A 25333-nucleotide genomic window follows, 5' to 3' on the forward strand; every position below is an offset into this window, starting at 1 on the left:
CTGTCTGAGCCCAGCTGCTGGGCTGGAGTCGGCCTGTCTCGCAATGCGGCCGCTGACCCCCGAGACCCGGCCACTTCCGACAGCTTCAGGTCCACTCCTGGCCTCTGACATCTGAACTCTGACCTCTTACAGGACCAGGACACCGGGAGACATGTGCAAAGGCCTGTCAGAATGCCTGTTACAGTAATAGCCGGACAAAATGGACAGAGAGAGAAGAACAGGGGGTAGCAGGACTTTGAAGAAGTCTAACCCTAACCCCAACCCTAACCCTAACCCTAACCCTCTTAGCAAAGTGAATTTCAAGACCGGAATGCAGCAGTACTCAGTTTGAAAAACAACTTAAAAGAAACTTAATAAAATACTAAAAATATTCTTGCTTACAATTCTTTGCAGTTTAATTAAAAGTTATTCAGTGCAGACAGACATTCAGCTTTTCAGACATTCAGATGTAACAGTACACTTACATGAAAGGGAGGGGAAAAGGCAGGAAAAGATTCATCCAGCCATTTTTTATAGCGATGCTTTTGCCCTTTACTTCAGGGACAATGCACTTGTGTGGCTTTTCTATACACCACTCTGTGAGCTGCAATTACCTACATCTGAATGAGAACATTCTAGCCGGGCAGACTCGACTGGATTACTGTGGCGGACAAAAAATGCCATCAACAAAGAAGGCAGTCTGAAAAACAGAAAAGAAAGAAAAAGTGGATGAGCTTGTTTTTTTTTTCTTTAAAAACTCCCGCTGAGGGAACCCTCTAAGAGAAACCAGTATCCCAGAGCCCGCAGACTCAGAGCACCACGCTAAAGACAGAGCGGTGCCAGAGACATAACAAGGCTCTGGGGGAAAAAAACTCTTCTGCTCGTTCTGTAAAATTTTAAGCTGTGAAACAGACAAAAGGTCCTCTGAATGTGTGGCTCGTCTTATTTTTTTAAAAACTAAGAAAAAAGTGAGCACTATTGGTCATCTCTGAGCTGACAAATGATTTTTAAAAAAAACTAAGAATAAACTCCTATAAAGCAGACACAGAAAAACGGCATGCCTGTTCTTTATCCCTACATTAACCTTCTCCATTTAAAGCCCGGCAGTTACTCCGCTCCGGCAGTACATTGCTGAGGGGACTTCAAGAACTGAAAGTTAAAAAAACATTTTTTTAATCAAACAAAACCATAAAAAATGGCATAACATATCCCATTTTTCCTTATTTCCATATTTTAACCCGCCCAGTCATAACTGCACAAGATTCACCTGTAGCCTTTAGCCCTTCTTTCCACATCTTGTACAAACACACAGCTCTCCAGTGCAATTTCCCACCGGCACACAGCGAGGCACAGAACACCCAGATTACCCAAACGCTCCCTCCCGGGGCAAGCCTCCGGTGAACTGCGCATCGCGCCGGTCGGCACGGGCATTATGAGCTCTGGGGCGTATCAGTGCAGGGCCAGAGCTTTAGATGAGCCCATGATATAAGCCCATCATACCACAGGGCACCAAGGCTGCAGCATACCCCCCCATTGTTCGGAGTACACACTGACCCTGCTCATGAAACTGGACTCTGTAAAAATAATGCTGAATTAATCAAATAAATCGTGGGTCTTATGACAGGTCCAGAAAACAAAAGCCTAATTCAGCTACAGATTTTTAAAAAAGAAAAAAGAACAAAAAAACCCCACAAGGATAGCATTTCCTCATTGGCCAACAGCAAGCAATTTTATCCTTAAAGAAATCTGTGAGCAGAAATTCCTTGGACGTTCCAGACTCTGTGACCTCAACTCTCTCAACGTTCTCTGTGACCTCAACTCTCAACTCTTCATGCTGGCTTTCTCCTCCCTTATCTTTTTTTCAAAACACAGATCCCTTAGGCAGACAGGGACCCGCAGTTTGCAGTTTTAATCTGATCTCCCACAATATCAAGGTTCATCAGGCCAGGATAGTGGGAGAGGGCAGCGACTGAGGTTTGGCCTACAGCTGTGCTTCTGAGAACATGCAGAAGTAGTGAGAGTGTACACCATCCCTGGGGCTTTCCCCGGAGAGGCCGCAGGGGCTGAAGGGAAGCCTAAGGTTCCAGCCTGGAAGGGACGGACGTCCACCGGCCAGCGGGCAACAAGCACCCCTGACGAGTCCTGCCCGACTTTACTTTACGCGGGAAATCAGTGAACTGCCAGGAAGGCCCTGAGGTCTTTGTGATGAGCCTGAGCTCGCTGCTGCTGATCCCAGCCTCAACTTCCTGCCCGCAGCCGGCTCCCCAACGCTCTTCTTCAGCGGAACTCACACGTGACTTCACTCGCAAGTGATTGGCCAGACAGCTGTGACACAGCACAGCCAGTGAACCTCCGGCCCCTGTAAGATCCCCAGGAGCCCCACGGCGCAGCTGGACAGCACACACTACAGCACAGCAGAGCTGTGGGGGCCTGCAGGGAGAAAGACTGCAGGCATTTCACACAGATCCGCAAATAAAACATCCACAAGGGCAAACCAGAGGATTGCATTCATAACTGCTGAATCTGCTGAGTAGAGCACATCATCCACAACACAGAGCTTACGTTACACCTTTAACCTGCCTTATCTGCAGACAAAAACAAATAACTGCATTAGCGATGAAGAAAAATAAACCACAAAGGCAATCTCTGACCCTTGAAATTCAGTCTGATGCAAGGCATTGTTAAAACACCAATCACAAATATCCCCCCTTTCAAGCCATCAGACGGGATTGTTGGATTTAAAATAGCATGTGTGCAATGTAGCAGTTAAATTTACCATTTCATTCTTGGTACAAAAGCAGGAATCTCCACCTGTGTCATACCAATCAGTCCACTTCACACTGAGAGAGAGGCACATGGAGTACTTGCCACTTTTCTTAATTGAGCGCACAAAGAGCTACCCTAGAAGGAGAAAACAGGACAAAAACACAAGGAAGGGAGCAGCTTTTGTTCTGTGAAGTCCAAAGTATTCTGGGAATAAGGAGACGTTTCAGCCTTGCAAATGCCAAACCACAGCATACCGAGGATCAAATTAGTAGAACATGGCAGAAAACTGCATCTGCATCAAGCAATTTCAAAAGACAGACGTGTTGGAACTAACTGTGCTAACCAGTCACAATGGGTGACACCTCACAATCAAGAACTGTTCCGTATAATTCAGAACCACAAAGAAAATGTTTAATATCATAATGTTAGCCTTACAATTAGATTACACACTTATTAACAAATATGGTGCGTAAATGAAATGAAGATCTTCATTACCCGTATACAATGCGGGACACATACCATTCCCCATACTGAAAAAGGATTCAGACGTAGCATAGTGACACGCTGCTTATTAAATACATCACTCACTGGGTGTTCCCGCAGCAGGGATAAACAGGGGAGCCGATGGCTCATAGGCGTGATGTCATAATTCCGCTCAGCTTGGGCCTCGCCATGCAAACTGCGTTCACTTTATTATGTGCTGTGTGCTGGAGGGAGAAAGCTAATCCTTTGACATAGGCCAATATTTCACTTGCACCAATGTCAATATTTTGGAGACAGTGAACTCTGCATAACCCATTAAAAGCAATAAAGCTGCAGTCAAATACGTTCTGCCTTAAACTGCGTAGAGGACCTGGAAGCACCTTCAGACGTGTCTTTGGGTTTCAGACAGCAGATGAGCAGGGTTTTGTTGATCTACCTGCCCTACGTGCACCTGTCTGCCTATTCAAGGTGTAACAAAGGCGTAAGTTCAGGTGCAACCCCGCCTGTGGCCTGAGGTTCCTGTGCAGTTCTCCAAAGAATCTGTCACGTCTGAACATCACACTGACTTCCTCCGTTCTTTTCAGTAATTCTTAAAACTTATTTTGTGTTTAAACTTATCTTCCACCTGTGTTTGTTTTTGTGAAAGGAAATCATTTTCATATGAAATCCCATGAAATGACACACAGGGGTGCAGAGCGTTTTAGAGAGAGACCTATCAGGAAAACTTGTAGGTAGAAAATAGCAGAGAAATGGGAGCCAGCCACTGGCAGTGGCAGGAAATGTAGGTATAGGAAACTGCCCCTGGTGCAGAGAACAGGCCGGCTTGATTCTGCATTTTAATCCATAAACGAACCCGGTCGCTGACCAATTCTGCATCATTTAAGACTAAAATATGTAATACAATAAAAATGGGGGGGGGGGTTAATCTTTGAAAAGCTGTTCTGTATGAACAGAGCAGTTTAAATGCAAACTCAACCAGAGAAACGTTTTCTGCTTTGCCAGCCAATGTGTGGGACGAAGCTCCTGAAGTCCTGGTCTGGGGAGCTCGACAGCCAGAAACATCCTATTAATTAAATCAATTACTGATGGACTTTATTCCTGTTATGATGCTACAGTAAAATGGATGTCTCTTCGGGTGCAACAGCTGCCCTTGGCCTTTCCGCAGAGATGAACAATCCACTGCACTACAGAAAACCATCGCCACCTGCCTGTCATTACACTGAGCGCCCCCAGAGGGCAGCACCAGGCAACACATCATGAAATGAACACTTGCGGGAAAATGCAGGCACTCCTAATACAAAGCTCTTTCTCTGTGCCTTAACCCTCTATAAAGCAGGGGACAAAGCAAAAAATAAAACCAAAAACATTTTTAAAAAGCTTTACACCCAATTCGGTATCTTGTGTGCCTATTGAAAAGGCTCTGACAGCATTGGTGCAGTTTGAAATGGGTGTTCCTCTTTCCCCAGACAGGGGGATTTGTTTAAAGAGCATTTCTCTGTCATCAGCAGATCTGCATCCCCCATTTCTGTGGCCATGTCCCTCTCTGTCTGTACTGGGAGGTCTGCTGGTTGTGATCCAGCAGCTACAGACAATAACAACCCCCCCCCCCCACTCCTCTGCCTCCCTCTCCCCACCAATGGCCTGCTACCCTGCCCCAGCCCACCCCAGGAGGCACAGTAATCTCTCCCACATGACCACTGGAGCATCTTCACGCTTCTCCGGAAAAAAAAGGAGGCCACAAGGCACCATGGGAAAAGCAGACAGACCCTGCTGTGAAGCCCTCACGGTGGGCCCAGGAGCCGCAGCCTTAATCCTGAAAATGAAAAGGGGACCTGAACACCAGCGCTGGTGCACTGAGCTTCCTGGACCCCCCGGGATCAGTCAGACTAGCGTGTCCAGCCAGGCTTGAAAAAACACGCCAGATTTTCCAGACATGAAAAATGTACCTACTCCTATCGATCTTTAAAGTTTCTTTCCCAGGCTACTCACTACTCACGTGAGCAGAAATCTCAGGGGATTTCACTGCAGCACACTGAGGAAAGACAGTCTGCCTTATTTAAAAGCTGCCATGGGCTGCACAGATTGAGGCCAGTGCTGGTCCCTGGGCTGGGAGCCAGAGCTGGCTAAAGCCAACCTAACCCCAGAGCCAAACTAAGGGTCCTCTTCCAGTTCTCACACTCTTCTGCTGAGGAATCTGAGGCTAAAGCAGAGCGCAGAGATTGGCTGAGATTCTTCTGTGCTCGTTACCTGCTCAGAAGGGGGAAAGGAGGAGAGCGAGCACAGGGAGTGGTACTGCCTCTCTGATGTCACGCAGGACTGATGTCACAGGTCTGCCTGCAGGGGGGCCTCAGCAGACCCCTTCCACAGGCCGCGCGCAGCGTACGCTGAGCACACGAAGCAGCGCCGGATGCAAGTCAGGGGTACCGCAGGCCTGGGGAAAACGCTCGCTGTCTGGAAGCTCAAGAAACTTACTTAGTCTGGAAAGCCGGCTGAAAAACATTCCTTCACTATTGTTAAGCATATTGTGTTTCAGAGCTTGGCATCAGAGGTGACGTGCACAGAAAACGCTGTCTTTCGGCTTTCCTGTTAATCCAGGGGCAGAAACAGATGGAAATAAGTGCATTTGTGTTCAGCCCGTTTGACGATGCTAAGCTGGAAATGCTAAAAGTTTTTTCAGCCTCACATTAGGAATCGCTAGTTTTTAACTGATTTGAAAAGCAGTGTGGAAACAGCAGGTTTAAAAGGTTCTGCTTCCTGCTGGAGGGCCTGAGGGATGCAGATGAAGGGGAGAGTAGGCCCTCTGGCAGACAAAGGGGAGGAATGCAGAAACCGTTTAAAAATAAACAAAGAAGCCACCAGGTGCTGCAACAGGTATTAAAACAAGCTGCACAATCGCAGGTCCGGGGAAATGGGACGTGACGAAAACAGCCGATATCAGATATGCTAAGCTCCACCAAAGCCAGGCTTTGCCTTAGACACTTCTTTACTGATGGTCAAAATCTTACACAGCTGTGTGTCGTATAATTCTGGAGTGCTACACAGACTTATGAATGAACGGATGTACGAATGGAACCTTTCAGCTGTTCGGTAGTGCCATTATAATTTAAAGGTTTCTGGATATTATGCAACTTAACTAACCAGGACACTCACTGACACCAATAGAACCAAATATTTCCAACTGTTATAGTCTCAATATTGTTCAGTATTGCTCAGACTCCTCATAAGTACAGAGGAATTTAAAAAATCAGAAAACTGAAACAACAATAACAGGCAGTAAGATGACTGGAGGGAGAATGCAGGCTCTTCATTGGTCAGTCTGTTACGTTTTTGGACTTGCCTTCAGAGAGAGTGCAGGCCAATATATCTTAATCCATCTTGACTGTGAAACACGATACAATTCCACTAAAATACATCTCCCTTCACAAATCTTGTCGCATACATTAAATGAGACCGCTCAAAGTCAATGTTGAGGAACACGACCTGCAAGGACACTAAGAGCCGTGCCGTACCCCAGAGCAAGTGTTCTCCTATGATATAACAGATACCAGGGTCATACATTAAAAAATATATAAATACATTTCTAAAAAAAAAAAGACTACAGAATACCAGCGCTTATATAACAGTGTATTTTGGGCTCTTTTCTGCATTAAAAATGCAGAATTTTGCATTAATGGGACTACCGACAATGCTCAAGCCAAGTGTCACCTTTTATACCGACACAACACTGTGAGCTCGGAAGTCTGTGTCCGTTCCAATTCAGAGCTCAAAAGTTTCAGGCTGAGTGGCCTGATTGGCTGTGACCCCGATTATGAGGACAGTAACTGGGCCACATCAGAACAGCTTCAGTATGAAGCCAAAGCTTTGCACACTAAGGGGCATTGGCATTTGGTATTAAACTAGGGTACTAAAATTTTAGCTTTTAAGGTTAAGCTTTCAGGGTTATAATTTAAGCTTTTAAGGTTTTTAAACAGGGGTGTGTTTTCAAAGATCAGATTTGAACATTATCAGGGTTCCACTAGTGGAGCAAGTAAAAAAGGTAAGCAATTAACTGAAAAATGACAGCAATATTAGTGTATTAATTTCAGAAAGCTTCCTAAAGCCCAGGTTGGGAACCACTGCCATGTAACATGGTCTAAATGTAGAACATTCACCTCTGTCTCTCTGTATGACCCACAGTGGGATAACACGTTAATTGTTTCAGTATCATTATGGTGAAGACTTCTCTAATAGGGCCAGCCATGTCCACTCCTGTTTTCCTTTCCCTCGCCATTTCGGCTGTTCTCGGCATTGCAATAGAACCTGGCTCATTGCTGCCCATGCAGCTGTATTTAAATAGACCAATTTTCCCACGCTGTTCAAAACAGAAGGAAAAGCAATCCATTAGTCCATCTCCTGTCTCAGGAAGAGCACTGGGGTAAAGCCCCTGCATAAACACACATTTCCCTGCTCTATGATGTGGAAAGATTGGCAGTGAACCGGGTTCACAGACGGGTGCGCAGTGAGCTCTGATGCGTACAGAGCGCCCGGGAACTGTCCCACCCCTCATTTTCCACCAGGCGGCTTGGCGGGTCCTTTCTGTCTGGCGATGGCATACTGTTATGTTAATCCATCTGTAGCCGGGCGAACATTTGTTGATTATCTACCTTCCGTATTTTCTGTTCCCAGCAGCAGAAGAGCTTGAGATCAATATATCACCTGTAATCTGAACTATCCGTAATAGCTGTAATGCCTCCTTCTTCCACGCTGCGGAAAAATGGTCTACTCCGCTTATCTTTGGGGGATGACGCAGGAACACGTCCGCATCCCAAGAGCATTAGCGAAGGCTTTTGTGAGCCAAGGCATTTGTGTAAACCTGCATTCCAGTGCTGGGCAATATCAAATCAATTGCGCTGATAATTAGCGGGGCGTGGAGCTGCAGGAATGCAGTCCCGCAGCCCTGCTGCGCCCGTCACAGGGAGCTTAACCGCCAACGCCAGGCAGCAGCCCGCAGTCCTTCCCGCGACTGCGCAGACTGTGAAAGCAGAGACGTTTCGGCTTCCCCCGAGCGAGTCGCAGTCTCCCCTCCCTGCCTCAACACCCCTGTGTGCTGTAAGAGGACCCCACTTCAAGGGCACGGTACTGATGGCCCTGCTGGAAGAGAACGAGGGAGGGAGGGAGGGAGCAGACTGCTGGAAGAGAACGAGGGAGGGAGGGAGGGAGGGAGCAGACTGCTGGAAGAGAACGAGGGAGGGAGGGAGGGAGGGAGCAGACTGCTGGAAGAGAACGAGGGAGGGAGGGAGGGAGGGAGCAGACTGCTGGAAGAGAACGAGGGAGGGAGGGAGGGAGGGAGCAGACTGCTCTTCCGTGTCAGCGCAGGCGGGTTCCATGTGGGACACCTCTGCCGCCCTCAGGCGCGCGAGCCACAGGAAGCTCTCGCCCAGTCCCACACCCGCCTCTCCCGAAAGCGTGAGGGAACTTGTCAGACAAAAACTCGCTCGTAGCCCCACCTACACCGAGATAGCTGCTGACTGATGGCTGCATCCTGCCCGTCAGACCGCCTCAGGAACACATGCGCTCTCTGGATTCACATTCTCATGGCCAAGAAAGAATTCAGTGAGGGTGCATCTCCTGCAGAGGCTCAAACTCATTCCACACAACAGATGCACAGATATTAGTATCTGTTACTGTTTAAGGCAAGCTATCGGTTTCAAGTTGCAGCCTTGCAATCTTGTACATCTAGTCAACACACAACCAGAGAGGCAACAATTAAACAAAAGAACTGATGGAATTTATTAGGGATGGGTACGTGCCAAATCGATCTTTTTTATGTTCTCATAAAGGATATGCATGTAGAATTATGTGTAGGAACTTGGCTCCATTTATTAAATTATCATTCGACTTACACAACTTTTTACATAGTATTCACATTGCATCCCTTTATACAGCAGGTTAAGTACCTTGCTCAAGGATACAACGGCAGTGTCCTACCCGGGAATCGAACCTGTGACCTTTAGGTTACAAGACCAGTTCCTTACTCATTACACTACACTTCCTATTTCAATAAAACAATTATGCTTTTTGCAGCTCACCATTGCATAAGTGAGATAATGACTTCAGTTGGACATTATGCAGTTTGGATGTTCTTCTCGGAGGAAAATTGCCCTCAGCCTCGCCTCAGGCAATTTACTACCTCCACCTTCCGCATTCAAACTGCATAATGCCCAGCCCCTCGGTCATTATCCCCTACAAATCAATACATATGCAGTATAAGTCTCACTGAGTACATTCAGTGACTTAATGATACACTGTATCCTAAGTGGATGTGCTTGCTAATTTTCTTGGAAAAAATAATTGCAGGACAAAATTGTTAATTTAAATCATTAAAATATACAGAACATCTCATTTTCTGGGAATAATTCTCTGACTAATTTGCTCATAAATGTGCATTTATACATGAAGGGTAATCCAATCCAAACTATGAACTGCAGTGAATGTACATGTAAAACCGCTTTGTGAAAGGTTGTTCAGATTATAGCTTATAATAACATGGTATCTTTACAATATATAGCATTACACAATAAAGAACCACACAGTAGGGATGTGAACAATTAGTCAATTTGTCAATCGTCAGTCATGAGCAGGCAGGTTTAAAAAGAATTATTATAATTTTATTCTCAAACTGTTCAAAATATGTGCTGCCAAATTTGCATACGACACGTCAACATGCATGAAGTTAACCCACCTAAGAACCAAATATCCCAGGCCAAGGGATCACAGCAAACGAGCGGCCAACGTCACAGCGAGACCTCATTCGTTCGGCAGCTGTCCAGCTGAAACAAGATTTAATCGCTAAAATGGTCACGAAAGGCATGCTCCCTGTAAGCATGGTAGAGGGCGAAGGATTTTGGGACCTACTGGCCTCTGTGGAGCCCGAATATATTCCTGTGCAATGTGCTGTTGTGTGAAAAACCATCAAATCTCGACCTGAATGCAGTGGAACAGCCGCCTCTCTCTGCACCACTCCAAGTCCCAAGTTATGAGAACCATCTATGAGTGGACAGCACTATCTACACAGTGTCTCACGTGACTATAACTTGAAGATTGGGTTATGTGTTCAATAAATGGACAGGGAGTGTGTTCTCTGTATCACCAATTCAAATTCAGACTTTTATTTGACAGGTATCACCACTGAATTATAAGGGGCTACAGCAAACTGGGGCAGCCAGATTGGGGAGGAAGAGCCAGAACAGAGACCACAGACATCCAATATGCCTCTAGTAACCTCACTGGGATGCTACTACAGGCAGTCAACCAATTAGTACATTTTTAGCAGCAGCAGATTAGGCTACAACAGTGCAAATGCCATCATATACAGAGCCACTTCTGCAGGCTTCTCAGGGACACTTTCTGGAGAACATGAGAAAAACTATTCCTAATGCGAGGCATATTTCGGGTGGGTGCTTTGTTTTTCACTTCGGCAAGTTGCTCTGGAGGAAACTGAAAATGGACGTGATGTTCCAGGAATAGGACGCAGCGAGCCTACAGCAGCCAGCCTCACGAGCAGCAGACAGAGCCCCGAGTTCAGTCCATCACCGTGCTCCCAGTCCCTGCCATTCTGCAGCGTTTGCTAATGCCTGGATGACCCGCACTCCACACTGCACATTTCTCAGCACTAAGGGGCCCTCAAGCACTTCAACAAAATGTCACAGACATACTCTCCCCCCCCCAACCCCTCCTCACCCCCTAAAACCAGCCAGTGCCGGCTGCATTTACCACACACTGCCCACAAGAAATCAATCCTGCAAAAATGGTTCCTGTGTGCTGTAGCCCCACATAGGCACATTTTAAACAAAAAAGAAATATCAAGAAAAATGGGGGGGGGGGGGGGGGGGGCAGTAATTCAAAGAAACAAATTGTCCTACTTGGAAGAAAGTAATGGATTCTCTAAACAGGTCGAATGAGTGTCTAACAGTCTCAAGTTGCTACAGCACCAAAAGCATCTTATTTACAGGCCATCGACAGTACACCTGCCCACACACTGCAGCCTCAAGTGGAGTGTGCTATGTTGGGTTTTTTTTTTGGTAAAGAACTTAGCTATGTTTTCAAAAATATGGTGTATAAAAAATGCAAGAACGTAGACAAAACAGGACAAGAAAGTTATTTTTTTTGCTATTGTATTTGTCACTGAAATTAAGAAGACTTGGTTGAAATCTAAAAAGCAAAGAATCCAAATCCTTAGAGCTCTTAGCAAAGCTTTTTTGGGAGCTAAAACACAAGGAAAGTTCCAGATACATCCCAGATTCAAAAGCACAGCAGCCCTGAAGACTAGATTATTCCAACTATTTGGCAATGGAGATTACCCCTGGAGTCATATCAGAAAACTCCTTGAAACCATTGTTTTTTTTTTGGGGGGGTTTTTTTTTTCTCTCCACAGTTGTGCTTGGCGAATACACTCAGAATATCTCCATAAAAGGAGCGTCCCTGAGCACAGAGCAATTCATAATGTTGGGACTATACCACTGCACACCTCCCAGGAAAACCACAGCTCCTCCCTGAATGTTCAGACAATCCTTCACCCACTCACCAAGTTTCACTCTCCCTGACAGCAGACACACGTGCATCTCCCTCTCGGATGTGCTGAGAACCAGCCATTACCGTAAAATGCACTTCATACTGTAATCGCCGCCCGCCCCCTCTGTGATTGCATGGTAATTATCGATGGAAGGAGGACTGCCAAAAAAAGGAGCATTCATTAATTCTGTATGAATTATTACCAAGAGGTGAAGATTAGAGAAAACGTGGGCACATAAACGCATGTACCTGCTTCCTTCATTATTGCTGCATGCAATTCCACCTCAGCATTAGCAATACTGACAACCCCCCACCCCCTACACACACACACACACACACACACACACACACACACTCAAACACACTAATCTTCTGTTTCAATTCCCAGAGTTTTCCTCACTCCGAGACCTAAAGCACAAGTGTGTCACCAAGCGTGAGACTCCTGCATTGGAGCAAACTGAGTGTGCGACCCTTCTTTCTTTTTAAGTTTTTTTTTTTTGACGTTTTCCTCCAGCAACATTTTTTCCATTCCAAGCCCATTTGGTGAAAAGCGAAGATCAGTGCAGCGAGAGGCAGGAACATTCCTCTGAAAAAATATGTTCCTACAGCAGCATGTAGCAGTTCATTCTGCACCAATATAGTAAATCACAGAGGGTGATGCAATACTGCATTCCAAACTTCACAAACAATAAAACGGGCTGTAATAAAATCACAAATCACAAGTGTACTTGTAAAGGCAGGGTTCCAACCGAGGGAGAGGGGACGGACAGGACTCGCGTCTTCTCACTTACCGCAGTGTTTTTATTCCCTCCCTGACCAACACCCCCGCATTCACAAACTGTAAAAAAACCCATTCACCCTGAAGGGTTTTCAGAGCTTTCACACAACTGGCCTATACAAGTCCAAACTCAGAGGGACAAGGGTGGGGCACACATTCACATTAGGTCAGCTGAATTACCATGGGCTGGTTTGTAAGACTGATGCACAAACTTTTCTAGGGAGGGTACGACACATTCCTTCGTCTCGATTATGTGAAGAGCTGCAAGTACGGAGGACACCACCTGTGAAGCACGAACAAGCAAAACCACTGGCACAAACGTCAATTTCGTCTACACACGTCAATTACAGCAACACATGTCGATTACGCCAGCACTCATCGGTTACACCAGTCAAATCGATTAGCATGCTAGCTATCCACCGTTTCTAGAGGCTGCTTCTCCGAAGGCAAAGCTCTGCTAACCGCCTGACGCGGCCTTGGGAAGCGCTGAATGGAAGTGAAAAGCGAAAGCCTTGCTAAATAAATGATGTGGCCGTTGGGAGTAAGGGTTGGGCACTTTAAGTGAAACACTTCCCTGTGTTTTGGGGGTGACTCATTCCGGCTGCGCCTCAGCCTCTACACTTTGCTCGTGGGCTCCCCGGCCCCCGCATGAATGCTCGTCATTGTCCCCCTCCAGCCCCATTGATTACGGCTGCTGAAAAGATGGCTTGTTTATGGACTGTCGCCCAAACACCCCAAGAGCTTCACTGCCATTGGCTGAGGCTCTTTCTAATGCAAATGGGTCTATGGAGGCAAGAGAGCTCTTTTCTCTCAGCATCCACACGGTGGTTCGGGCTGAGCGGAATCTCAAAAGCACAACAACAAAAGTGCTGATGCATGAAGATGTGAGGGCGGCCTCTGGCTGAAATTGGGCGCGTCCTCCGTTACAGGCCTGTGAAAACAGGAAGCCGTCCCGCAGTGGAGCAGCTCATCACGGCTCTGAGGACATTCCCCGTCAGCAAATCCAACAGACAGCAGCTGAGGAGAGAGAGCAGCCTGCTGCAGGAACAGGACAGGCACAACTGACTGCAGTCACCTCCAAAATCAATACGCTACATAAAACGACAATGGTCCCCGACTGAGTCTGTTCATTTCCACATCGAAAATGAACAGACTCAGTGAAGAAATGTCATTTTCACATTGGCTTTAGAGCAAAACAACTGCACTCATCCAGCCAAATGCAATACTCCCCAACCACTGCACCAAACGGACAGTGACTAAATGAACACAGAGTGGAAACGGCACTGGAGAAGGCAAGAGTGGCACTTTGACTGATTTCATAAGTGCCTTTAATTCCAACTCCAGCTGCCAGTCCATTAAAGTTTCATTACTTTTGTATGCATAAGCATATCACCAATAAATTACTATGAAAAGTCCCAATGAAAAAGTCACCGTTTCGCTCTGATGGGTTAGCGCTGAACGTTTGGGGCTGCCAGTAACACAGAGCAGCGCACTGACGATACACCACACACAGAGGCTACAACCGCCAAAATCCAGCAACGTCAGCACACCCAGAACCATGCTGTCCGGTCAAATACACAAACACCTGTCCCTGACCCCTTATGATGGTTGTTACTACAAGCACACTACTGCCCCAGACTTACTCATTTGCATGGGGTCGAGTGAAATATCTTCAAAGGGGGCACACGCAGCTGTTAGCCCGGCACCATTAATGGCTGCCCTGGGGGCCATTTACTATAATGAATGGGCTGAAATCACATTTGTCAAGCTTCTCTGGTGAGCGAGATGAAGCTTCTTTACACTCGCCACGGGAAAAAACTAATTTAAAAACAATTCTTGACCATACATTTTGATTTACTGATGCCAACGATGTAATTGGACAATATCAAGCAAAGGAGGTCCCAATGACCCAGACACAAAAAACAATGAGTTGCACCAAATTTCAAAGAGAGGCTAAAAGTGTACATTCCCGGAATATGAAGTCAGTTACACCATTTACATACAATTTCCATACAAATGAGGACAAAGTGTAGCCTATGGATTTAACTCCAAGATATGAAAATAAGCCAGTGGGAAACGTTCTAGCAAAGAAACGCCATGACAGCTGAGGATACATGCCAAGATTACGGCAACATTTTATCATTTGATTACAGAACTGATGGGACTAATACACTCTCACAGTTCCCCACCCTTCCCTCTGTAGTGTGCACTTCTAAATAGGCCAGGTTGAAAGGAGCACCGATAGATTGCCATGCGTGAGGGTAGACACAGGGGAAAGGGCAAAGCTGCATGGTGCAGGGTGTGGTCCATTGTTCTGTGCCACTGCCATCGCCCTGGCAGGGCACCTGCTGCCCCACCAAATAAAAATAAAAACACTAGTATGCATCATGTTTCTCTATATAGTACAGAATTCATATTCATTTACAGTTTTTTTTAACTGTATCCAGTGCTTTTCGTAGTGGAGGAGAGGAATTTATATGCAATGCAACGTCTGATGAAATGACAAAGTGGTTGTAGTTTGTAACTGATTCTTTTAATTAATAAATAGGAAATGAAACTGCCATTTTAGAATGATGTCATTGCAGAAGATTTGTTCTCTATTCTGGACCACACCAGAATATATCAAAAAACAGACATTATGTCCTGTACTCTACATGGTGCTTCAAAATGATCCAGCTCAGCAAGCATACTTTTCAGATTGCAAAACACCTTCTTGGAACATTGTGGAATGTTACAAAAGTGAAGAGATGCTGATGAAATTGACCTGAATCTAACTGACTATCATGACATGTTGAGGGTCATCCTTTTGCTCATGAAGTCTAGCATTATCTATGAAAAAGCCATTTTTGTTTCACAAGACTTCGCAGAATTTCATAGTCTTTCTTTGGCAAAAATTTCTTTGGCACAAAATTTCAAGTGTCAGCTTCCTGCTCGTTTCCCCAAAGTTTACACAGTACGAGGCTTTTTATCATTAAAGAACACACAAACACCTGTGGACCAGCAGTGAGATTCCTGGTATCCTTCCAACCCCAACAGAAGACACTAAGGAACCATTTCATTTTATCAAGGCCTTTTCTGAAACCAATTAAAAACTGGTTTGGTGAACTGGACAAATCTGCATTATAAATGAATGCCATACGCAGAATGTTCACCATTTACAAATACAACTACAGTGATTACTGCTGCTTAATTCTAATGACAATGGCACTTGTTGTGGGTAGTCAGTGGACAGTGTGTCAGGTAGCATATCAATCTGCATATTACTTTACCAAAAAGAGTTTCTGAATGAAGCAGTAGTTTTACTGACCAAAAGTAACGATACTGTTTGTATACATCTGCATGGGTGCAGTCAAAATTTGTGATTTTTCACATTTGAAAACGTCTCTGAGAATCATTATATGACCATGGCATTGCCGAGCTGTGCGACTGTAAAAAAATATATATATAATAATCTGAGACAGTTTAAAGAGAGATCTATATTATAAATAGCCAACTGTACTTTAAAACTGTGAGCAGCTAAAGTGAAATGAAACCTTATTAGTATCTTATGGTCTATATAGGCCATCAGGCATTCTGGAAGGCACGCAAGTTCCAGTCAACTAGATTTGAACACAAAGCTCTAGAGTTTGTCGACAATTTACAAGAAAGAAATGTGATCATTGCACAGCATTGATTTGAACTAAAAATACAGGCCCTTTGTTGTTGAACAGCCTACTGAGAGATGATTGCAGGTCTGGCACATATTCAGTGTTCTACACATCTAATAAGCATTTAACTTCAACCGTTTATGGTTTCAGCTAGTCAGTTAAAGCTTAGAGAAAAAAACACAAGTGCCACATTTCTGCATCCATGGCAATCAATTTTAATTTACTCTGCAGAATTGTTGCAATGTCTCTGCAATTTAACTAGGCACGTACCAAAAGGGCAAGACGTGGCCTAAGGGGTAATCAAGCTAATCAAGCTTTTACATATTACAATTAAACTGCATTCAAAACATTCCCTCTGCCGCCTGGAACAGTTAGATTGGATGTGTTCTCTTTGCACGTGGGAAGATGAAGGGGTTCAACCAAGGGACAATGCTATTTTAATATTAACCTTAGAAATTTACATCATTTCTCATTTACAATTTAAATTTACATTTCTCAAAATTACAATTTAAATTTACATTTCTCAAAATTACAATTCAAATTCAAAAATGTTATTTGCATTTTTGCGATCTCAAATATTAATATTTACATTCCATTTGTTTTTAACCACCTGGGATGAGTATCCATCCATTCCAGAGGGATAAACGTATTGGTGCAGTTCAGGAAATGCATTTTAATTTTCCAATTTGCATTATCATTTGAATAAAGCTAATAATATAGTGCACCAATCTCTGTTTAAATGAACTGAGAATGCAAATATAATGAAATGACAAAAGTACAAATGACATTATAGAATTTTAATTTTGAGACGAACTGAGCATATATAGCTAAGTGGGAGATTTAAATTCAAATGTAGGATTACATAGCCATTTTACATATCAACCTACATTTTCATCCATCTCAATACCCAGTCAATTACTCATTCAGTACTGTCACTGGAACTAACCATGCCACCATTCAGAGTGTGACACTGGGTCCATTTCCCGCAATGACAGACTGAACATAGGGCTGCCTGCCAAGCAGATCCTTGCTAACTGTATGTGCCACCTGTCCATGTTAGCTGCATTCTAATCTCTCTGACAGGACAGACATCCCCGGATACACATTATTGCATTATGTCACAGTGCATTTATCTGGGAGCAATCAGAAAGCAAGCCATCCAGCCATCACAGGACGCGCTCAGATTGTTTGACTCGTTGGGCACCAGGGTACAGTGAACTAAACGCACTAAATGGCTTTTCTAAGCAGCTCCAGATGTACAATTTCTTTGTTGTTGTGATAAAAGGGCAGGATCATAATTTTCATGGTCATGACAGTTGTCCACACAAGGGCCCTGGATTTAAAAACTCACACCATTAAAAATTGTATAGCAAAAACATCCACACTGGGAATAACTGAAAGAGCACAAACACCCACATCAGTAATGACTGGGTTCTGGAAAACACCCATACGAGTAATTACTGGCACAGCTAAAACACCCAATTTAACATTATACTACATTTATTTTGCAGACACTTTTATCCAGAGCAAAGTACAATGTAGGAGTAAGTGCATTCACCTGATTTAGCCTCCTTGTCTAATAATATTCCAAGACCAGGAACTATATAGGCTATGTAAAATTACTAAAGCAGTAATCCAAATCAGAAATTACAAGCCACAATTTTTTTTTTTAAACCATAAAAATACCATAACCGGAACTAGTACAAAAGGTATGGGTCTTTAAGGGTGTGAACATGAAGGGAACCAAGGTGCAGACTGAAAAGGTGGGTGTTCAGGTAGCATCAAAAAATTCTGCATCAACAGACAAGCACTGTGACAGGGAAGAGGAACTACAGAGGGAGAGGAGAGAGCAGAGATCTGGCCAGGGTGAAGCTTGACCGGAGGTGTGGTGGACCTTCTTTCTGTTGCCCTGTAGGCTTGTGCCAAGGTTGTAAACTAGATTTGAGCAGTTATAGGCAACCAATTAAGTAAGATGAGGAGGAGTGTGACTTGGGCACATTTAGGGACACTGCAGACAAGTCCATTAACTGTGTTCTGTATTAGCTGCAGGGGGTTAGTGGAACAGGGAAGGAGATTGGCAAGAAGGGAATTGCAATAATAAGGAGTGTTAGAGTACCACTCCTGGATTTGGAGAACAAACACAGCAAAATAACAAGGACAGCAAAACATTCTATAATGACTGGGAAAACAGAACAATAAGACACTGTCGTAGGCTATTGACATGATTTTGTGACGGCAGGTGTACTCCAAATAAATTTAATAACGATGTGCTGTGGGCTGTGGGTGGAGGGGATCTTCGACTGCAACCTATAACGTGATCATTGGTTTATTGGTTTACACTGTCGCCTGGCAAAAACAAACAAAACAAAAAAAAAAACTAAACTTAAAAACACTCGTTGAATGACAAAGGGTCACACGGGATACTACTAGAGCGTTAATGTTAATATGTCCAGATTCAGATCTGGAGATGGCCTCTGCGACAACAACGAAAAGCAGATTTGTTTTTTGTTTTTACATCTAGCGTAGATCAGAACGTTGAATCTGATGGGTCAGACACAAAAAAGCTGAGCGGAGGTTCGTTATCGAGCAGGTTTGCAATTTAGCAGCTTAGCCATAAAATAGGCCAATTAACCTAACCATCACTAGCCTGCGGTTTACATGCGCTTGTCTGCAGTAACTGAGTTTTAGTCAGTAGTTCGGATGAAATCTACGGAGTTATAAAACAATGTACTGGGTGTCCACAATGACAACACTTTCTCCACGTAACATAGGCTACACGCGCATGCAAAACCGCATGCGGGCGACCGCACGTACTGTCGGATCGGAGGCAGTCTACCCCTAACCAAAGTACGTATTTGTTCAGAAACATTCTCATGTCCATGGCACTAGAATACAAAAAACAACTTTATGGTTAATCCGTCTTTGATACCTTATGAGCAGGCCTAACGTTAAATTAACGTTTCGATTTGCCGAACTGGCGCTCAACCACCACCTGGTATTGATCTTAGTTATTGCTTACCCTAGCTACCTTGCTACAAAGCACCTTAGCCACTGAAAACAATTGACACCCGTAAACAAAAGCATATTTGTGTTTATTTATTTTAGTAACAGGTAGAGGCTCGAATGTCTGAATTTAAACAACTCACATTTTAAACAATAATAAGTAACCTAATGTGCATAATGTAAAGTGACGATTAACACATTTCAACTTCACTCTCGATCCTTCTCTGAAGAAATTACTGCTTTCGACCTGCTTGTTACACACTTCAGCCACAGGTGGAACTTAAGAGTACACTTAAACACTGATTCAAAGTTTGCACTGAACTTACGTTGATTGTAACTTCGTGCTTCTTCAGTCGATACTTCAGACTCTTCATGTTTACCCCTTTCCTTGAGAACACGTTCACAATTGTTCTTTGTAGATATTGATACTGAACACCAAAGGCAGTATTTACAAACTTTCTATCTATCCAGCTTTCTCTCTAAATACTGGATAGTTATGTTACACTTTTACCTGACGCCCAAACCACAGGCTCCCGACCTGTTTTAAATATGACGGTTCTGTCATCCAATGATATGAAAACATATGCAACAACCTTTAGTCTGTAGCCAATCAGCTACATTTTGAGGTGGGACTTCCTTTATTTTGGAATTTCAGGCGACAACCTGGGATGTTGACGTGACGTCGACCCGGGTGTACCTGCAAATGGTCCGACTCACTGTATTGGTAAATTATAAGTTTTTGTTATTGACATACAGCTGTAGCAAAATGTTTTTTTGTTTGGATGTAAACTTTAGTAGCTCACACATCACACAGACTGGGTGTTTTATGTGTGTGAAAACCACAATAATTAGTTCTTTAAACCATGAAAGCATTCATTTTCAAAAATGAAAATGTCTCCCAAGTTCCACAGGTGAACACAGGTTTTCATCTTTACTATTTTTTTCCGTATCAATTCGGCCTACTTATCTATGAAATATGAACATGTTTGTCAGGGGTGTGGTCTCACAGACAGAGATCATACTTCATTAGCTCTGCGATTTTGTAGTGTTTCTTGTATCTCTTGTGAAATAGTCAAATATGAGACATGTATCTCTAGCCTGCATTGAGTAATATTTATTTTGTAAACATCACAAATTCAAACTCAAAATAGGTCCCATTTTGAACAGTCCCATGTTTTGTGTGTGTGTGTGTGTGTGTGTGTGTGTATGTGAGAGAGAGCATGTTTCCAGAGAGCATGTTTCCAGGTGCATTAGCAGCCACTTATAAATAAGACATAACATGCTGGAATGAAGATAAAGCAATTTTGTATGAAGTATGGGAGATCTGTTTCTGTTCCTTATAAAGCTAACTAGCTTCTTTTGTTTTTTGTTATCTCATCAGAGATTAGAATATTTCCAAGCCAACAATTCTACATTTAGGCCAGCTTCATTGGTACCTTTGTATACAGTAAAGGGTTTATAAAACACTCTGCTTATTTTCAAAAACATGAGGGCTTTATAAATGTATGGCAAAGGTACCAGAAAGACATTATATTTAAAAAAAGATTATATGAGGATTTTTCTTCTCCCTGTCAAGCAGATAGGACTTTCTTATATACTGTTTTTTGAAAAACAGATAATTGTTGTTTGACCCATGTTCCACAGGAGGATCAATGAAAAAGTCTGCTGTAGTCATATGACTGAAGTGACACACTAGAATATTTAATATTGGAAGGCCAATGTCATTTTCAACAGATTAAAAATGTGAGCAGCTAGGCTCCTCGCTGTTTCCTATATCTGTAGCACATTGTGTAGTTTAGTTCCTTCATTCTCTTGTTCAACAGTCTAATTTTTGCTTATCCATCATATTACACAAAAAATACATACTGGCAAGACGGCACATTGATTGTGAGGAATTTATTTGGCCACCAGTCTGAACAACTAAATATTTGATATGGTCAAGCACTTTCAATTTTATGTCTGTTCAACAAAATGGAGAAAATTCCACAGATTTCTTCAACTCCTGGTCATTGGGTAGTGTGATACAACTTCCATAAGTATGTAAATTCTGGACCTGTCCGATTTTAATCTCAGTCAAGCAGAAATGGAATTATTTGATATTCAGCAAAACTAATGCAATGCCAAGCTTGAGGCATTCCACCTCGGGGTGCTGAATTTCAGAGATTACACTTCATGGATTTTGTACAGCATAAAATTGAAAACCAGAATGGGAGAAAACAATAATGTTTGTTGTTGGCTCAAAAAGGCATACTGATTGAGGATGACTCATTTGGCTTCCGTAGCTGTAAACTATGAAATTGTTGGAATCTTTAGAAATAGTCACCAAGCCAAGGTCATTGCGTCTAACAGCTCTTAAAAGCAAAGTTGTCCCCACACTTCTATCTGCATCCCCCCAATTTTTAAAAATTATTTTTAGCCACAGGAAGTAATTTAAATCTTGTGGTTAATGTGGTCAACATTACAATCCAAGTGGAAAAAAATACACAAAGGTACATTTAATTTTAGTATGTTAGTATATTTCCTTGTGCTAATGATTAATATATTTGAAATGCTAAATTGCTATTTTGAAACTGCCTTTTGCGCTTAGTGAATTTGAGTTGTACTAAAGTAGTGCTTAATGTGTACTTAAATGGTAATTAGTGCACTTGATTGTGCTAAAATACATTTAAGTATAGTTTTTTGGTGCTTTAGGTTGATACATTTAAAATAAATTTGAAATGAAAATCTATTCAAATGAATCTCTAAGTATTATTTAAACCAATATAAACATATTTCAATTATACTGAAAGCTTATTGTCTGCATACTTTTTTTGTATGATTGAGCTATATTCATATGCACTTTTAAAATGTCCTTGAAGTGTATTAAGACAGTATTCAGCAAATATAGCATTAGCATAATTTACCATGATTAAAATAAAGTGCACTTTTCATAAGTATACTACAATAGACTTTTCAGAAGTACACTAAAATACCATTATAAGTCTATGCAATATAGTATACTTATTTGAAGTACAATAAAGTACAACTTAAACCAAAGTATACGTTTTTTAAGTACACTAAATTACGACTATTAGTATATGTGGTTCAGTATACTTATTTTAAGTACACTGAAGTACAATTTACTGTCATATATTTGGAAGTATACTTTTAAAAAGAAAATTTTATGCATACTTTAAATTAAGCACAAAAACTATAAGTACACTTGAAACATTTTGTATACTGTAATAAAATAAAGTATGCAAAATGTTTGGGAATGATAATGGAGGGGCAAAATTAAGAAAATGCCACAGGCACTGCTCATATTTCAGTCTACGACTAAAACAGATGGTAAAACCCTAGAGCTGTAGTAGTTTTGCAGAGCAGGAAATGTATCGTAATTGCAAGAGGAAAGGAGAAACCTTGTTATTATGATTTTTGTAAATATTTGGCCATACCTTCAATATCATGATATAATTTAAATACATCCAAAATTGTTTTAAAATGTAACATTTTCCTAATTCATAATTCAAATATCACATCTTTCTTTATCCTGTGTTTTAACCAATGATTCATTAAAAGTACTGAATTCCCCCAGCTATTTACCCTTTTTGGAGAAAATAAATACATGTAAAAATAAAAATAAAAAACTAATTTTTGACATATAGTTATTTTACAAATTAGACATATGCCTAAATTAAGTAAAACAATTCAAAATCGTTCCAATGACAAAATCGAAGAGTATGATCGCCCCCTTCTGGATATAGTAGGAAGAGCAAATATGCTGAGAAGTTGTTGAAATGAGTATTTACAACTAAACCAAATTGACGGTCAAGCCATTATTTTCAGTGAATTTTCTGTGTAAGAAAAGACAAAAGTAATGTCAAACAAGGCAAATATCATGAGTTGTTTAAACTGTTAAAATTGCCCTATGATCTCTGAATAGTTAATATTATCCGAAGATTCCTAGACACAACCGGATCGATTGCAGCAGATTGCCTTCCGTTTTTAGTATGCACATTATTGCACATTATTGCACAAGTACAGTACTAACACGGGGGTTAGCTGCGTGTTAGGTTTAGGAAGGTCTTGACTGCAGTGTGCAATTGGAGTTCCCTGTCAGCTGATCCCCATGAAGTCTCAACTAGTCCCATCAGCTAGTCCCAAACTGCAGTGTTTATGTTTCTTCCCACCGTTGTGTGCATGCCCCTGACAGGTACAGGGGCATTAGGGTTCATGACCTAAAGCAAAAGAAAATACACTTCAAGTTACTCCAAATCAACTTGTATACTACCATTTTTGGCTGGACCACAACAGCGGGGCCAGCCCTACAAATACGAATGTCTGTGACTGAGTGACTGAGTGATGAAGTTACACCAGTGGTCGGCCGAGTTATGAAGTTACAACATTGGTCGGCCAGATGAAGTGTGTTAGGTCCAGCCATATACTAGGTTTTGACCTGGTCTTGTTCTCCAGAGGATCGTTTCTGTACAATACCTCATTATTCCTCCAAAAAGTGTAATCTGGCACAATATGAAAATGGATGGTTACTGTATGTTTGTAATTGTGAATAAATGCTGTAGTATTAATTGTTCATATGTACAGCCTCTGGAAACATAACAGCACTGTAAATCAGAGGTGGGCCATATCTGTTCTTGTTTTCATGCCAACTTCTAGTCTTAATTATTTAATTAACTCAAATTTTGCACGATTTGACATTCTTGCAACATTTGTAGATAAACACAGAAATGACAGCCAAAACAGTACTTGTGTCCATTTATGAAACGTCCATTTTACTTCAGCCTAATTTATGTGTGGACCAGTGCTGGCGCATAAAGTCAAGTAGCTCATTTAGCCAGGATAATTTATGGAAACAAAAACGGGCATACACACCGGCCCTCCAGGACCAGAATTGCCCACCCCTGCTGCACACGCTGCTTTGGAGTTAGTGGAAGCATATGTTCTTGCTTTAGGCCACAAACCTGCGAATGCCCCATACACCAGCTTGCAATCAGTGTGGGATGCTCCTCTCTTCCAGCTGGCTGTAATAGCGGTCTGCTTCAGTACTGTGCAGCCTGTAGGGAGAGAAAACAGCAGCTCACAGAGGACTGAAAGCACTACAGCTGAGCTGCTTCTGGCATACGGATGCAGGTGGAACAGCCATAGCTCGAGAGGCACCAAAAACTGATTCCAAATTGGGGTGAATGATGGAGAAAATGTTTTTTTATTTATTTTTTTATTTTAATTGACAAATGTTGGTACATTTCTTATAAATTTACTGAGTGGGTGGGGCTGTATGGCCCCAATCATAGGTGGAAAGAAAACGACACCATTAACATGGCTTCACCATCTCAGACTTTCTGGAATACACGGTCTTTCAAGACAACCCTGACCTCTGTCCCCCACTGGAACAGGTAAACATTTTTTCTTTCCTGGTTGCCATGAAAACAGCGTTACCATGGATTCTCGCAAATTGTTTCCCTGTCCACAAGCAGCCTGACAGAGGAATTCAGCACACATACAAAAGGAAGAGGCAGCTCCTTCTCAAACTTTGAACCCTGGCCAGCAAACCCTCACCTATATTTGTATCACAGCTGTACAGTATACTGATTGAATAGCAGCTGCATTTTCCCATTCTAGAAATCAGGTTTATTCATTCATGTAAACTGCAGCATAAGCTTCAGTATCTATGTGGCTATTCAAGTTTAAGGGTCCCCATTAGCCAACACAGAAAAAAACAAGCTAGTCTTCCTGGGGTCCACATTTCAGATTTTAAGTTTTAAGTTTAATAAAGATCCCATTCTAGGCCAATTACCCATCCCTACACACACAATAAACTCCATAAAGGGATTCAACACTCAGTCAGTGGCTCTTGTTCCAAAGCTCCTCCTGCTTGTTCTCCTATAACACAGAACACACAGTTCGTTCCCTTGGTTACATCCAGTACTCTTGTATGCAAATTAATATTTTTATTCGGAGGAATTCTCCACTCTCAGCACTGCTAGTGCAGATGCTTTTTTTTTTTTTTTTCAGACTGCGTTTGGTTATTTTTGCTGCTGCATGGTGGTTCGTATTGCATGTATGTAAAATGCACTATTGATTCAAGATTTTTGCACACCCAACCATGTTTAGTATCCCAGTGTTTCTCCAC

The 25333-nt window shown here is 42.6% G+C and overlaps 1 protein-coding gene and 1 long non-coding RNA gene across 3 annotated transcripts in view; both read right to left on the reverse strand.

The window, feature by feature from the left end:
* The window catches only part of LOC118215510 (uveal autoantigen with coiled-coil domains and ankyrin repeats protein-like), a 54203-nt gene extending 34433 nt beyond the window's left edge, over positions 1-19770 (reverse strand). Inside the window, exon 1 of one of the 2 annotated variants that reach the window (XM_035396392.1) lies at positions 19533-19770. In XM_035396392.1, the coding sequence (XP_035252283.1) occupies positions 19533-19580 (48 nt within the window). In that variant the 5' untranslated portion in view covers positions 19581-19770. The remainder of the gene's footprint in view (positions 1-19532) is intronic. The other variant, XM_035396391.1, reaches the window with a different exon arrangement.
* Positions 19771-21087: 1317 nt separating this feature from the next.
* Positions 21088-24261, reverse strand: LOC118215564. The gene is made up of 2 exons (XR_004762846.1): positions 24165-24261; positions 21088-23423 (listed from the first exon to the last, which is right to left on the reverse strand). It is a non-coding gene; the product is annotated as an uncharacterized LOC118215564 (long non-coding RNA).
* Positions 24262-25333: the final 1072 nt, after the last annotated feature.

The sequence above is a fragment of the Anguilla anguilla genome, chromosome 16, assembly GCF_013347855.1.
Source record: "Anguilla anguilla isolate fAngAng1 chromosome 16, fAngAng1.pri, whole genome shotgun sequence".
In the NCBI taxonomy this organism is placed as follows: domain Eukaryota; kingdom Metazoa; phylum Chordata; class Actinopteri; order Anguilliformes; family Anguillidae; genus Anguilla; species Anguilla anguilla.